The sequence below is a fragment of the Rhodnius prolixus genome, unplaced genomic scaffold, assembly GCF_049639745.1.
Source record: "Rhodnius prolixus isolate KJV_2025 unplaced genomic scaffold, Rpr scaffold_7, whole genome shotgun sequence".
NCBI lineage: Eukaryota > Metazoa > Arthropoda > Insecta > Hemiptera > Reduviidae > Rhodnius > Rhodnius prolixus.
The window spans coordinates 30,487,542-30,504,937 of NW_027411582.1; the positions used below are offsets into that span (position 1 = coordinate 30,487,542).

General features: G+C 31.4%; 1 protein-coding gene and 1 long non-coding RNA gene across 9 annotated transcripts in view; one reads left to right on the plus strand and one right to left on the minus strand.

Annotated features, from left to right (window-relative positions):
* The window catches only part of Alp1 (Alkaline phosphatase 1), a 39,547-nt gene extending 22,671 nt beyond the window's left edge, over window positions 1–16,876 (plus strand). For 5 of the 8 annotated variants that reach the window (XM_074114864.1, XM_074114863.1, XM_074114861.1 and 2 more), the window contains 8 exons: window positions 1,564–1,672; window positions 5,220–5,440; window positions 9,477–9,685; window positions 9,808–9,961; window positions 11,542–11,749; window positions 13,259–13,428; window positions 14,649–14,907; window positions 16,062–16,876. In XM_074114864.1, the coding sequence (XP_073970965.1) occupies window positions 1,564–1,672; window positions 5,220–5,440; window positions 9,477–9,685; window positions 9,808–9,961; window positions 11,542–11,749; window positions 13,259–13,428; window positions 14,649–14,907; window positions 16,062–16,297 (1,566 nt within the window). In that variant the 3' untranslated portion in view covers window positions 16,298–16,876. The remainder of the gene's footprint in view (window positions 1–1,563; window positions 1,673–5,219; window positions 5,441–9,476; window positions 9,686–9,807; window positions 9,962–11,541; window positions 11,750–13,258; window positions 13,429–14,648; window positions 14,908–16,061) is intronic. The other 3 variants (XM_074114862.1, XM_074114859.1, XM_074114865.1) reach the window with 1 other exon arrangement.
* On the minus strand, window positions 13,259–16,067 carry LOC141447400 (uncharacterized). Its single transcript, XR_012454295.1, has 2 exons — window positions 15,799–16,067; window positions 13,259–14,489 (listed from the first exon to the last, which is right to left on the minus strand). It is a non-coding gene; the product is annotated as an uncharacterized lncRNA (long non-coding RNA).
* Window positions 16,877–17,396: the final 520 nt, after the last annotated feature.

Below are 17,396 nucleotides of genomic sequence, written 5' to 3' on the forward strand. Positions count from 1 at the left end.
TTTTTGTTTCTATAAATTATTTAATTATTTAGGACGTTTGTTCAATATAGTAAAAAGTAAAATAAATAAAGGCACCACGACAGCCGAGTGGTTAAAAGCAAGGCCCGCAAAGCTAAGAAATGGTATTGGGTCGATCCCCGGGACTAGGCCTTGCATTTTATTTAACCCAACTCTTTTTTTTACACGGAAGATACGTATCTTAGAAAACCGTGCAAAAAAAATACATGCGACATTATGGTAAATTTGGGGATATTTTCCACAACTTCAAAAAATCGTGTAAGATTAAAAAAACTCCAAATATCCCCCCCCCCCTTCAAATAATAATGAAATACATTATATTTAAAACACAAAAACAATTGTTATTTAAAAAAAATTAAAATTAGCTTACAGTAAAAATTCAGTACGTATAAAAATTTAAATTGAAAGTAGGCATAAAATTCAATTTCGCAACTATTCATCGCTACTTGATAACTAGCGTGTACGTTTATTACGAACAGGATGAAAAATGGTATCATCTGAAGATACGAGTAAATGTGATATACGGAACACCTTAACACTGAATAACGAAATGCTGTGTTCAAATTGAAGTACAACGAGATAAAGAAAAGAAAAGTGATAATAAGATTAGGGTATTCCTTGTAAACTCCGGAATACAGAGTAAACTAGTCATGAAGTCTTGAGTTGTCAATAAGACCAAGTCACTAACACATGTGGGGGGGGATAGACTGACCGACTTCTGGATTACACTGTCAAAATTAGAATTTTACATTTTGGGGGGGATTCATGCTAGAACCAAAAATTAGTGTAAAAAAAGTGTATTTGTCCTTATTGGAGAACCATGTTCTTTCAAAATCATGTAAAATGACCGTGTAAAAAAATACTTGGGTGTAGTTAATAAGAGAAATTTATAGTAAAGTATGTTTGCTAGTCGCCTCTGTCCATCACACCTAATTTAGTAGTTGAACGCAAAGTCCGCCTGAATTAAATAAAATCGACAAAAAAAAGTGAAACCCTACTTATAAAAGATGTTGCTTTTACGACCTTTTCTGGAAGCATCCCTCTCCCTTTTCTAAACCTTTCGCTTCTATCTACTGAGCTGCGGGGTTCATCCGAGTAAAGGAAATTTTAATCGATGGTTGCCTACTCCAATATTATGTAGACGCCCCGTCTCGGTTGAATACCGAACGATATAATGATAATAAACAAAAATATCAAGAAAAAATTAAAAATATCGCTAAAAAGAAAAAGAAATTCAAAAGTTGGTTAAATGTCAAATAATCCCCTGTCCTTCTACTATTACCTTGTAAGAGTTTATTTCTCTTTAATCATCTCATCGAAAAAAAAAATAAGTTTGGAAAGATAAGTGAAAAATCGCTATCTTAATAAATAACCATTTTTGGCAATCGAATATGGAACCAGTTTTTATTATTTTTTAAAATTAATTTGATGCGCGTCTGAATTCAGTATAATTTTGTATAATTAATTTTAGCAACATCTGAGGTAATTGGTTTCTAAGCTTCCTTCTTGCACTGCAGACGATCGAATAGTGTTCTTTGTTTATAGATAATTACTGTTCACCAACAGTGGACTGCTAAAAAGGGAATGCTTAGGACAGGCCGCACGCTGGATTCGAATCTGGGTCTGCATATGGGAATCCAGCGCGGTTATGCTCGTGAGTTAAAATCACTTGCCCATATTATTGATGTTTTATTTATTTTTTATCCTACAAGATAAGGGATATTTTACTTATATGTCACTCACCAAACAACAGTGTTTACAGGTATAAAAGAAAAATAGGTTTTGTGTATTTGTTAAGTGTTTATATTTGACATTTTTTTAGTTTTTATCAAATAACTAGAGTAAAATGATACACTAGACCGAAAATCAAAACAGTACTATTCGATAAAAACAGGACTTATGATAAGCCTAGTTAAGGGTCGGCTAGAATGGTGCCAAGAATCTAATGGCCTTCGATCTAATAGCCACTAAGATTTTAGGAAAGGTAAGTCAGTACAGAATAGCCAAATCGAACTGGATAACACTACCGGGAATGGAAGAGACTAGCTCAGTGGATAGAGTAATGGGCTTCCCCCCGGAGATCCCGGATTAGAATCCAGCTGCTGGCTTTTCGATTTTTTTTCTTACTAGGAGTTTCTTACAGTTTACTGTCCGGTGGTGGAATATGTGCTCTGTAACAATAGAATACTGTCAGGGCACTGAAAAAAATTTCAGGCGACAATATCTCAGATGTTCACGTGCCTTATAAATTAAAAAAAAAAAAAATGAAGTTAACTAGTCTTGTTTTACTGACCACAACTGACAGCTGATTTTTTTTTTACGATTTACCGTAATATTTAAAAAACATATTAAACGCGATTTAATTGACCGTAAAGCATAAAATTAAATGTAGTCTACGAATTTATAATTATAGAGGAAACTAAAATGAGAATTTTGAAACATTGTTGACCTCCATGTTTTATAAAAAGAAATAAAAAACAAAAAATAGCTCTTAAATGTATTTTCCTAGATCACTTATCCCTATCTATGTTACGTATTTCAACGAAATAAGTGGAAGATCTTACAATCATTTTGTTTAAATATTATTATAGGCCCTAGTTCCAGAGGGAACTAGTGAACGTTTGACTGCATCTAATATACCAAACATCGTTTATACTGACCAAAAATATAAGTAAAAAGTAAAATATAAGTTAAAAAAACAAGTAGTTAAGGTAGAAGCTGTAGGCAACAGCTTTAGATTAGCGTACCCTCAGACGGATTCCAACCAATGTAGAGGAGGAATTTTGTCACTTAACAGGAGTCACTTACTTACCCTTGAACCTTGCAGAGACTGCCAGAAGGAACTAATGATATTAGATGTTAGTTGACGCACCCTGATTGAAATAAATTAATAATAATAATAATAAAGTTGGTAGGCAGCGTGATACTACTAAATTATAGAATTTGCAGGAAGTCCGGGTTGAAATCCTAGAAGCTTGTACAATTCACTCTTCGTTGAAGAAACACTAGAAGGTTCATAGCGCCAATTATCAGATTCTTATGGGCTTGGCCCAAAAAATTACACCACCGCGACCCTGAATAACTGTTGTGCACTAATTATTTTCAGCACTCCCACTAGGCCTGCCTAAATAGACTTAGCGGTCAGTGAGAGGCTGCTGGGTAAAATATGAAGGTTGCGGATTTTCTTCAAAAATAGCCAATCCCCGAGAAAATCCAGCCGTTGGGCTCCAATAATAAAAGATGTTGACTCGCCTTACTTAAATTTATACAAAAAATATATCAATTATATGCAGTATGCAAATATCTAATAATATTACAGTTGATTTGCCTAATATAAATTTACCAAATATAGAGTAACTAAAAATCTATTTCCAATTTTAACTAACTGAAAAACCTAAACAAAATCAAGGTAACAACAAAATTACCTCCACCTATTTGTTACCTTATCTAAATATTGTGCTTTGTGTTCACTTCTGTAGTTAACTGCTTAATTTTAAGCTGTTTCAGTTTTTGTTGTTGCCCAGAGTGTTTTAGTATAATTGTTGACATTTTTTCTTAAAAAATCTTCCAGTTATAATTGTTGGGTTCCTGATTTTTCTTTGTTTAATAATTGATACCAATTTTCGTCCAGTGCGAAGGATAAATTTTTCCAATACTTAGAAGGCTAATCTTCGTTTACTCAAATTAGAAAATATGATAATTGAAAAAGCTTGTAAAGATTCTCTTTTCAATAAAGAGAGTGATTTAAACGTAAGTTTTATCATTATTATTAATAAAATCCTTGAGAAATTACGTATTTAAATCATTCACCTTTCATAAAATTATAAAAACTTGTTTTAAATTAGATACTTACATAATTCAATTTTTTTTTTAATTCTCATTTATTCATACTTTTTCCTTGAATTTAAAGGTGATTTCTTAAAAGGTGAACTAGAATTATTTGTAAAATTGAAGTCGTTTGAACGATTGCAAGTTCCACTATTAAGAATGTAGCCTTATTAGTATAGAATTGAGCTACAAACAATTCAAACGACAGAAACTAATTAGGTTTTTTTTTTTTTTAAGATATAAAATATTGTCTTTGATCTGAATTTTATGAGAAAGTACGAGTATCGAGCCCGTGCTGAACTAAAAATATAATAAGAAAAAAATCTCTTTTAACTGTACGGCTGCTTTTAACTTAAAATGAGGATCTTTCATTTAGTACTCATACAACGATCAGCAGAAACCTGCTAGAGCCTTGAGTCGAGCTGTTACAGATCCCAAAAGGTTGCTTGCTATATTTCGATTCGTTCGCTCGAAACATCTTGGAGTATGCTTCTTTGATATAAAAAAACATATAAAAGGATGTCAACCGTTTTGAAACAATTCAGTTTCATTTCATTAGAGAATTTTGAAAGATTTCTTATTATTAAGAATGTTATATGACGCTTCCAACAAGAAAATGGCCGTCTTACCATTCTTGTCTGATATAACAAAAAGATTTAAATGTCACTGAGCTTCTGACAGCATCTTATTCGCAGTCCCATATTGTCGCTTAAACGTACTTAAATTTAACTGTCATTTTAAAAATATGTTATATAGCAAATGGAATGGTAATATTTCTTGAGATGCTGATTTCTGCACAAGGTCCGCCTTGTTTAGGACTACTCATTTAAACGAATAATTCATATCTCTTTATAGTTGAGTTTGTATTTGTTTAAGCATTTCTGTGATCTTTAACTTTTGATAAGGAGAGAGGTGGTCAACCCAAGGGATCTCATTTTTAGGAATGAACCCTTTTTTTTTTATCTAGAGATGAGATGATTAAAAATAAGTGAGAAGTACCTTATGGGGAAAGACGCAATTTTGAGTTTGCTGCGATATTATTTATCTTAACGGCATTATCCTAGATGTGGGTCCCAAGCGTTGGGTTTGACAACCTTCAGTTTATTCAAGAAATATTTAGTTTAATAATTTTATTCATTCTTAGCCTTTGCAGAAATGTATTTAGAATTAGGATTAAAAATATTTATTACTTGACTGATTTTTGATGAATATATTCTGGGTTCTTGTTTTACTTAGAAACGTAAAGATGTAAGACCTCATTTTCCTTAAAAGTTCCAATATTTATCAGGTATAAACTTTCTCATAAGAAACATTTATTTGGTATCTAATTATTATTGTTAAAACAAAGCTATTAAATAAATAATCTGTTACAGGTCAAGAGTATTGGCTCGAAAAAAATCTGGACGCACTTCACCAACAAATTGCAAAATTTCCGAATACAAATATAGCAAAAAATGTGATTTTCTTTCTGGGAGATGGAATGTCCATAACTACGATAACATCGGCTAGGATATTGGATGGCCAGAGACGTGGTGGACCAGGAGAAAATAATTATCTGAGTTGGGAAACCTTTCCATTTACTGGACTAAGTAAAGTAAGATGTTTTTTTTAGTGTTCTCTGGGTTTATCATTGAAGAAGCAAACTGTTTAATTTATACATTTTATAAGAATGTAAGCACTTTGTTCGGAAAACTGTTGGCTATTCGTACGAGCTTATTCTATTTTAGGTCCTGCTTCTTTTTAGTTAGTCTTACCTTAATAGAAAATGATCTTACTAATGGATTTCACTACTTATGGATTTTTCACTGTTATAAGATCGTCTTGTAAAGTACCATCTTAGTTTAGTGCAAGGCTGTGCCTCTTAATATTGTTAAGGATTAAATGTTTGGCTACAATTTTATGGTAAGCTTTGATCGCATTCATTTACGCCATTGTTGCTCAATAGAAAACTGAAAGTAATAAGAATTACTTCTAAATGCATGATTACATTTTTTTTACACATCGACTTCTGTCACATTATCTCCTTTCATGAGAAATGAATAAAATTATTGTTAATTGCAGTTTCGATCGAATATTAATGTCTTTTACTAGTGTAATAGAAAGTATTGCTGCAATTCTGACAATTTCATGATTGGATTTTTACCAGAAATCTATGTATATGCTTTCAAACCCTTCACTGGAGAAATTCAGATTTTATTTATAACGTATGGTCGTCTAAGTAAGCTATTGCTGAACACAGTTAAGGCTCACTATAATTGATTCATTCTATGTTTAAGAAAAAATTACTTATTTTATAATTGAAAAATTCGAGAAACTTACTCGTAACCTACTGTCTAGCAAATTCAAATTAAACGGATTCTATCATTGTCCATAGTGTGATGAAAAATGGTAAACTTATCACAATATGGCTTTTTAGAGGAATGCTTAAGATTTGCCTAGAACTTGCCGTTAAAAACGTCATTCTAGGGGGGAATTTTACAAGTTAAATTTAAAGTTTTAATGTATATGGAAACTTATCTTGAAAATTATATCTTGAAACTTATCAAGAGAGCAATCAATTTATTTTTCTACGTAGAAAATGAAACTCATCTTCGAGCATCGAGGCGTAATGTACACCTAAATTAATACAAGTTACTAATGAAATGATTATATAATAGGTTTGATTAATGACTTAGATATTATTAAGCGGTTACGAAAGTTGGAAATTTTGTTATAACAAAATTAATTAACTCTTTATCTAGCTATTCACCGTTCATTAACTATAGATGTTAAATTTAACCACAATTGTACAAATGATTAGGTAATAATTCTCATTTGGGTCAAGAATAGATGAAGGGTCCTCGTTATCATAATAATTATTTGTGTACTGATTTATTCTTTTAATCACTTTTGAAGTCTTGTGAACCTACAAAAAAAAAAAATTGTTGCTTTCAGTTCTTGGTTTCCTGAGTAAATGATAGTTGTCCCCTGAGTCAATCTAACAGCTCACAAACTCCACTGAGAATATACCACTTCCCCATGGTACCAAAGTTATTTATTTTTTTTATTTAAGAGTTAATATCTCATAGATCATCATTAGTTCTTATAGTTTTCATAGAACATTGCTTGTCTCCGAGCAGTGAGTGAGCCAGACTGGGTCGAGAGTGCACTACTCTAAGCAAATCACTTACTATTCGGGTTATTCGTTTAGAAGTACTACTTCTGTTCTAAAGTTAGGTTTATTGTGCTACCCAAGTAATACGTGGATTACATTTGCCGAATGATTGTTTATTCTTATAATTGGAATGTTGATGCTATTGATGTTAGGCTGTTTTATTTGCTTGAGAGGCTACACTTAATTTATTTGCTCAGACATTATTGATTAATTGATTTTGTTTAAAAAAATTAACGTAAAGGAAGTCTAATAGTTCAAAAAAACCACCAAATCACCAGAAAAAAGCAATTCTTTAATCGCTTAATACCTATTACATAAACGTGGGTAAAAATTGAATTAGTTGCGCATGTTTTAACAAAATAGTAATATTAATCTTTCTATGCTATTGTTTCTTCATTTGAGTATTGTTTTTTCTTTTCAGTATCTGCCTTATCTCAAATAGTTTATGTAACTTAAAATTATTATTATCTGTGTATTCTTGTAATGAGCGGTTAATGTTAGAAAATATTCTTTACAAATTACTTTTAAAAAAAAAAAAATCAAGGTATTTTTATTTAAATAGGAAGATCACGAGTAGATGAAATTAGTTGGCAAGGTCTTAGTTTCAATTAGAACTATTCTTTTCTTTTTTTATGTGTATAAAAACATCTGCTTGTATATAAAAAAAAGAAAGCTTATAAAAATACAATAATGTCCAATAACATAAGAGAAAATATTTTGATAATATAAAGGTGACTTCAAGAAATGTTAAAAATACTACTGAGTTTTGGTCTGCAGTAGCCAAGTTTAGGGTTAAATCTTATAGGTCCAGATATTCTTTCCTGTCAGGACTGGGAGAAATTTTACAGTGGTATTTTTCCTCCGAAAATTGTTGATAATACTAGCTTTTTTGGTTGTTACGATCCCATTTTGGATACAGATATCTCTTTGGAGGAGTTACACTCAAGTATTAATGATTGTAAATTAAAGAAGGCGGCTGAGATGGATTTAATTTCCAACGAATGTTTTAAAAAATCTTAGTTCCTCTTTGGTTGAATTTCTATTGGCTTTATTTAATCAGGTTTTTCATTTCAGAAGTTCTCTCTAAATCTTGGTCTTCAATAAAAATGAATTTATTGTATAAGAAGGGTGATCCCTCAGACCCTAATAATTATAGGGGTGTAGCGATTTTCAATTGTATTACGAAGCTCTTCACCAAAATCATTTATAGTAAGCTTTATGATTGGGTCGAAAAACACAACTTGATCTCCGAGGAGCAAATGGGTTTCCGCAAGGGTAGGGGATGCCGCGATTGTGTTTTTGTACTCTGTTCTATTGTTAATATCAGCCATAGACTACAGCGTAGTAAAGTGTTTACAGTCTTTGTGGATTTTAGAAGAGCTTTCGATTCGGTCAATCATGGGAAATTATGGCCTATGCTCTATGGTCTAGGTGTAAGTCGGAAGATCCTACAAGTGATTAAAAATCTGTATGACAATGCTTCGATGGTAATTCAAGCTGGTAATGATTATTCTAAAGAGATACTCCTTTCGGAGGAGATTTTACAGGGCGAAATCTGGAGTACACTCTTGTTGTCTGTGTATATTTCAGATATAGTGACTTTCTTCAACTCTAGAGACTTAACTGGACTCAGACATAAATAAAGACAAAGGTCTGTTTATGATCTTGCATGCAAATGATATGGTCCTTCTTGCTCCCAATTGGGTACATACTGGTTTTAAGATCTTTAAAAGAGTATTAGGCTGGTGTTTAAGACTTCTAGAAATGCCTGATTGTCGCCTCCCTAAATTGTGCTATTTAAGGTTGAAGGAATTGGATGGGAGTTGTAATATACCATATAATTGGGTGAGTTCACTGAGACATTTCCTCTCTCCTATCGGTGCTGAAGACCGTAGGGATGATCAGAGCGTAGATGTGGCTCGTGACGAATTCTGTCGATTATTAGACTCGTTCAGGAACAATTTGCTGTCTAAAGATATCGAGTCAGTTCTGAATAGTCGCTATAATCCGCTTTACAGACATTTAAGTAATTTAAACTTGGGAGAGCTTTACTTTACTTATAATATTCACATTGAAAAATTGTGATTAATGACTCAACTTCGTTTAAGTTTCAAAAAAAACGGTGAAGTATATTTCAATAGGCAAAGATTTGATTTTAATGGTGATAAGGTATGTCAACTGTGCTCGTTGAACGAACCTGATGACATTGCTCATGCAATCGCAAGGTGTCCTATTCTTTCATTATATAGAGATCCACTAATACAAAACTATTGTGGTGCTGTGGATAGTTCAGATGAAATTTTTATAAATCTTCTTTCTTTTACGGAGACAGATCATCTTAGTAAGATGAATGAAATTTTCTAGTTTTAATAAATAATATTTTTATAAATATTCATGTTTTCCCTTCTAAAATAAAAGATAGCTAATGAATACATAGCCTACTAGCTAATTAGTCCATTTTATGTTCGTATTTTAGACGTACTGTGTGGATAAATTAGTAGCTGATTCAGCATGTAGCGGCACAGCATATTGGTCTGGTGTGAAGGCCAACCTAGGTACATTAGGAGTTACTGCTCAGGTGAAAATGAACGATTGTAATGCTGTAAATAGAAGTACATCTGTGAAAACTCTGCTTGATTACGGGCAAGAAGCTGGGAAAGCAACGGGTATTGTTACTACAACGAGGTATTTAATTTGTACATATATATAATTTATATTCATGTGTAATATTGATGTGTTTTTATGAATTGTGTTTTAGTAGTGATATAAGAATCAAGATCTAATGCAAAAATTTTCTATTGTTTCAGAGTAACTCATGCATCACCAGCCGCCGGTTATGCACATATTTCCAATCGTAACTACGAGAGTGACGCTGATGTTGTTGATGATCAACAAAATCCATATAAATGTGGTGACATTGCCAAACAGTTAGTGTTGTCCGCTCCAGGCAATAATCTTAACGTAAGATATTTATTCATCTCTATTTAATATTTTATTTCCTATTGCTTGGGAATGTCATCAAAATTTGTCATCGCCAGATAACGCATCAGAAGATAGTTTCTCTTCTCTTGCTATTCACGCCTGATAGTTTGCAATAGACGTCTGATTCATTTATTGAGTAGTGACCTACTCAAAATGTAGATGTCTAAATAAATAAAACATTGGTTTCACGTAGATCTATGTTTCTAATTTTTCTAAGAAAAATTGGTTTTGGTGCAGATTTGAATCGAAATAAGGGTTATATGTAGGCTTTCTTCTACTCTAATGAATAATTCTGGTGTTATTTACAGTTTTACAAGTTAAATAATTTTAGTAAAACAGTGAAGTTATAGATTTTTCAACTTATTTAAGCGCATCGAACTTTCTTTAATATTGGCCTTGCGAGATAGTGTTCTATTGGCCTTTAAACAGTGTTCTGTTGTTGTTAAAGCAGTCAATCAACCGATAATAAAACTCCTTTAAAAAAAAAAGAAAAAGCATTCTTAAAATAAGGCTTAACTGAAGAAAATAAATAAAATTGTTTCAATTTCTTTAACTATTTAATTTTTTCGGCCATGTTCTTTAGAAGCAGCAGTTTACCTTGCACCTTTACAAAGTCCTGGAATTTTCCGCCATTGGTTTTTGTTTATTATCTATTCTGGTCTCATAGTGCAGAATTCTGCACTAAACTAAATTCTAAACTAACGAATTGCTAAAAGTCATGTGGGAGACCACTGTGACAGGAATGAAAAAAACTTGTTTAACGATTGATAAAATATTTTGATAATAATTTTAAAAAAAGTAATCCAGTGGCCATCATATAGCAATCCCTATCCCTATATGTTTTATTCAAATATGTACATGTTTAACCTTATTTTCCGAATAACCTTTTTATTTTGCGGAACCTATCTAGAAGATAAGTCAGATCTAGAAGATCGACTGATCTTTAACATACGCAAGTGAAACATTGACCCTCTCCAAGAAACAGAAAGATTCCGTTTGGTGTTGAAAAGAAAAGTATTGATACAATATGAATTAATACAAGATTTTGGTGCGTTGTTTCGCGAAGGTCATGGAAGGAAGGCTCAGAAGGTGAACTCTCTCTATCGAGAGACCGGCATTGTTACAAACGTCAAGAGGGGAAGATATACAAAAAAATTGCTTGGCTATGTAGAAATGGATGCCAGAGTATGTGGAGCCATCAGTAAATAAAAAAAAAATAATAACACTGATTCTGATCTTACCTCATTTACTAGCTTCCACATACTGCATTATTTTTGCAAGTATTTCAATTTTGCTCCTGGTTGTCAAACTTGGCACCCCAACGACCGGTCCATTTTTCTTTTATTAATAATTGATTACTATCTCGAAATTCAGTTTAAGAAAAGATATAATTGAACGAAATAATTCCAATTCTTTACGCATTAGTATAAATAATTCCTAAATACTACGTCAAAATAATATTTGGTAAATATTTCTAGTTTATTTCTCACTTAGAATTTCAAGAGAAAAACTGAAGGGTATTTCATACTTAGTTTATTAATTTATTTATTTTAATTTAGGTAATCCTTGGAGGTGGTACATCCAAGTTTCTACCAGAAAATAAATCTGACCCTTTTGGAAATGCTGGATCACGTCTTGATAATATAGATCTTGTAGAAGAATGGCTGAACGATAAACGCACTAGATTTGGTGAAGGTCGGGAAGAAGTTGTTTGGGATGTGCAAGGTCTTGAAAATGTGAACTACGAAAATACTACCCATTTATTTGGTAAGAATTTCTTTATTTTCATTAATAATTTTAAAAATAATGTAGAATATCTTTAAAAACCCATCAATTCTCATGTTTAGAAAAATATATGAACTTAATTAGTTTTGCACTTATCTCTTACATTATATTGTTAGTGAGTAATACAGAGTAGAGAGTAAAATAAAGGAAAATGAATAAAAAATGATTTTATTCACAATATCTAACAATCAGTTGTACAAATCATTAATTAATACTGTGGTGAAGTTCATAAAAGCAGTTTGTTCTAATGGAATTTTTCGGTACATCTCGTGACAATTTTATTCATTAATATTTCATTCAACAGTAATTATTTCCCAATTCAAACACACGTTAGTTTAGTACCGTGTGTCCATCTAAATTTGCCCCCCCCCCCATATAAAATACAACTCCAACTTTACAATTTTTGAAAGTTACGTGTGCATTAAACGTACAGCAACGCACTAGGTTTTATTAATTTTATTTCATTATTTTAGCAAAATGTTTTACGATTCATTAACATTTTGAATAATACTTATAAACAACATGTAACCTCCCTCAGCCAGTCAGCATGTGTAGTGCGAGGCAGTAACATTAGCGAAGTCGACATTTATCTACCTTTGATTATGGATAAAAGTTCAAAACTGATCAGGTAATCATTTATCCGGAAGATATCCAGCTCTGCGGATCCAACGAAGTTTTTATTTCTATAGTGATTTTCAGTTTTGGTTATCTTTGGTATGTTTCAAAAGAAGTATGTGATTTCTTTTTTTGAAATTGTTCATATTTGTTACATTTTTGCAAGATTTCTCTTTGGAATACTCTAGAAGTCAATTTAGTGTTTCTGACTTTTTTTTTTAGCAAGTAAAATCCAAAGCCAAAATCAGATGAGACATTCATGGCAATAAGTCTATTCTCAAACAAAATAATAAACTGTGTAGTAGCCTTGTGGTAATAAGAAATTTTATAATACTAACCAATTTTCAGAGGAGTCACCCAGTTAAAAAGAATATTGAAATTATTAGAAAATTGTATTTTTCACAATTTTAAGAAACCATTATATCGTCCTATTTTGACTGCTTATTACTCTACTTTGATACTCGTTGGTAAGAGATGTACACATTTTGACAATTTTCCCGTGGTGGCGCTCATTGTTTCCTCTTCTCAAATATACCAATTAATCTCCCAGTTTTCGGCAATAGGAGGCAAATAAGCCACTTTTTTTTAGAGTCCTTCAAAGCCAATAAAATATTAACCGTTTTCCAAATACTTGCACCAATCTTAAGAGTAACTTGCAAACTCTTGGAGTGTAGTGCAGAGCAAATACTAACTTCATAGAGAACAACTGTAAAACTGTTTACAAGGAAAAGTTTTACAAATAAATTGGGAGGTCAGTTTGTTAACAAATATGTGCAGATAATTTGATGAAAAAAAAATAAAATAGAGAAATAGACTTTAAATATATACTGTTACGTAAATGTATTCAAATCCTTCTTATTAATAATATCATTTTAGGTATATTTTCGCCGACCCATATGTCTTACAATTTAGAAGCAGATAGAAATAAAGAACCCAGTTTAGCCAAGATGACTGAATCAGCTATCAAACTTTTGAAGAAAAATCAAAATGGTTTTATTCTTTTTGTTGAAGGAGGGAAGATTGATTTAGGACATCACGCAACTCAGGTAATTGATAATTTGAATGACTTCTAATAGATTTTAGGGGGAAGGACTTACGAGTGTGATTATTTAAATAACATTGACAAGAGTATAGAAGTTGTTAGAATTATGTGAACACTTAATGTGATGGCGTTCCAAAATTCCAAATATTTTTACTCTTTGTATTACTTCAGTTAGATAACGTGCTTGTACAGAGTCACAAATTCATTTTGCTGCGAGTCTAATTACAAAAGAAACATTTTCTTGGTGATTCGTCTTGTTCACAGGTTGAACGCAACTTATTTCTGAGCAAGTCAACTAACTAACCTTTTTGAGCAGTTAAAGCGTCACATTTATTTATTTTATTGAACTATTTTAAATTTGGTTTTATATTTGTTTTAATTTTGTGTTTGCAATAAAGCAGTCTGATTTTGATTTTCTTGATTTAATTTTTTTTTTCATATTTCTTCAGTCCCTTCAGTTGCAATCTATTAATTAGAGTACCAGTTGTACACTTTTCTGTAGATTCCAAAGGAGAAAAAGTGTTCAAATAGTTCCGATAAGATTACAAGTATCATTGAAAATAACATTTTTTCTTTTATAAGTTTATTAGTTAAATTTTGAAGGCGACTTTTATTGCTTCTAATAAACTTCTCTTTTCAGTTATTAAAATTAAAGATACGTATCTTATAAAATTATTATTATTTATAATTAAAAATTATTCATTGTGCCTTAGTTGCTTCCTTTAACCTAAACTTTTTTTATAATTTTGTTTTTTTTATCTTAAATTTTTAATCAATTGTTTCAGTTAAGTTATTCAGGGATAACTTCATGAAGTCCTTCTACTTTTAAAATTGAAGTATTTTGAAATGTCCAACTCATTAAATCTGTCAATATCTCTTAATTTTCTCCATCAAACTTTTTGGATTACGAGATTCTTAGTTTACACCTCCATGTTTTTTGCAGTATCTTTCAACACGCACTTTATTACTTATTTTCATTATATATATAGCATTTTCTGGAAATATAACGTGCTGATGTTCGTTTTAAGGTTTAGTAGAATTAGAGTGAACATTTTAGGTTGACACCTGAAAATTTAAAATTAAAAAAAATCTAACTCTCAACATGTTGTCATATGTTTTGTTATAAAATATATTATGTATATTTCATATTTGAACTTAATTTAAGTTTTATCAGCCTCATTTTTATAATTTAATAATGTATTGTTATTTATATTTCTTTTGCAGGCTGCTAAAGCTCTGGATGAAACCGTGGAATTGAGTAAAGCTGTTGCAACAGCGATGGAGCTTACAAATCCTTTGGACACGTTGATAATGGTGACATCTGATCATTCGCATACAATGTCCATTAGTGGATATCCAGGTCGTGGTTCAGATATACTCAAATTCGCTGGTACATCAGATATTGATGGCATGCCATATACCATACTATCTTACGCTAATGGTATCAAAGCCGGTAGAAATTCAATAAGTAGTAATAAGTTGGGTAAGTGGAATTAATTAGAATTTTATTAAAATTATGAAGTATTTGGATTAAAAATGGAAGATAGTTTGAATTGATTATCTTAAAAATCTTAGCGATAAGTGTAGATTTGTTGAGAAAGTACATATTAAGTTCTGATAAAGGTTTCGGCAGTCTTCTGATAAATAGATTGTCGATAATATTTATTAATATTACTATTTCTTTTTGTGGTTAAATAGACAGACAACTTCTTGCAACTGCCAAAATGAGGATTATGTCTATTCTTAGATATACTATGAAAAGAATTCAACTTGAAATGAGATTGGAACGCTGAAAAAAATTAGGCTGCGCTAGAGGCACTAAATTCTTGTGATTTGATCTTGAAATTAGTGATGAAATCTTACAATAAAATTGTAAAGCATCTTCTATCAAGGATTTTTTTCTCCCGGATCTGGGTATTGAGAAGGTCTATAAGTTAAGTTAGATTACGCTGCTTTATTGGCATCGATGTTGTTATTGGTATGTATCTGTGGATGCAAGCTCGCTTAACTCCAGGAATAAACGACATTTCATAGTATTTATCTTAATTGGGGGTGTTGATAGATGTAAGATCATGATTAGGGTTAGCTTCAGGACTGATTATTAGGCAACACTGACTGCGTTTTACTATGACTTGATTGTCATCTCTCAGACTTCTGGTTGTGGATCCCTTATTGAGTGTTGTGGATTAATGGTAATAATTTCTATCTACATGATGGAGTTCATAACAGATACCTTTTAAGGAGACTTTGAGGGCTGAAGGGTTAAACATTTGTCACGATGGGTTGATTTTCTGAGGTTAAGTATAGAATCATTGATCGTAAAAATTTGACGCTGTTTCTCCTTTAAGTTACTTTATGATTTTTTCTGACTTACCGATCTTGTAAGCGCTGGTCAGTGTATTTTGTATCCAAATTTTTTACTTTCAATTTTTGGTTTGTTCTTTCTGAACTTTTAGAGTTGCTCCCGCTTTAGGAAACCTTCTGTAATCCTAGCTATTTTTGGTCAGGTATATTAGTTAGCTTGAAGAGTTGATTGTGACTAAACACACTCATGATATCTGTATATCATTATTAATAGCATTATTTGCATTAATAAATAAAATGCAATTAATCAAAAATTAATCGTGTTTGTTACAGGACATCCGGATTCATTATATCCAGCACTTACTCCTCTAGTTGATGAAACCCACAGCGGAGAAGACGTGGCCGTCTATTCATCAGGTCCATGGTCACAGTTATTGAGCGGTGTTTTTGAACAGTCTTTAATTCCAACTACGCTAATGTACGCTTCATGTATTGGACCCAGTTTAACCGCTTGTAATCATTATAATTTCCGTCAACCTAAACTAGTTCACCATTCTTCAAACAATTAAGTTGAATTTAGTAAATAAGGCCAGTAATGTATTTCAGAAGTTCATTTTAAAAAACAAAAAAATATTAAAACTACTGTGCCCCATTTTCCAACTGAGTATGCTGACTTTAGTGCTGAAGTAGATCTTGCGCAAATTTTATTTTCCAAAGTTATTAATTTTAATTAAATTTGCTCAGCTTTCAAGTGATAGTAACAACGAAATAGCAATCATGTGTTTGCAAAGTAAGTTAGATCTGGAATATTGATATTTTGGATAATAATTTATGAATAGGTTTAGTTTTATGGATGAGTTTTTACATCAAAACGAAGAGAATTACTAGCTACCAAAGAACTTAATGTCTTAAACAGTAGAGTATTTTTGACGAGAAAAATAAGGAACACTGTTGCCTATCTAAGATATCTCGTATTAAAACAATGTAAAAATAAATGTAATAAAAAGACTAGATTTATTACTTCTTTTCTATCAAGTGTTAAAATAGATAAAATATTTAAATAAGAGAAAAAGGATAACATCAATTTGTAGTTTGTGTTACAAACAATAAAGGCTGTGACAAAAATTAAATATAGAAAATTTTGAACAGAGGTGTTTTCTAAATAACATTTTCAGATATAGACTCTATTTTTTCCTTCTTAAGGCCCATGTAAAACCTTTGCCATACACCTCTAGCATCCCAGATGTCTCACATCTTTGTTTAAAAAAAAGCCTACTTCTATCCATAATAAAGACAGAACCTCTATCAGTTTGCTTTTTGTTTTAAAGCAGTTTTCCAAAGCTCACAATAAAAACCACTGTTTTATGCATTTATATTTAATTGTTCGAGAACGAAGCAGTAAGTAGTACAGATGCATGTTTATTATTTTAAGTGTTAAATTATTTTCTATAGTTATTGAGTTTTTGCATTCATAATGTGTTACTATTGTCAGTTTTGTCTTCAGTATTGACTTGAGCACATTAACTTGTGCAAAGAATATTTTCTTTTAATATTTTGCTTAGAAAACAAAGGAAGTTCCTATTTTCAGCAATTAGGCCATAAAACAGTCTTAAAATTAGATTTTCTGGACTTGAAATTATTTTCTTTTGTACTATCTGTTTTCCAACA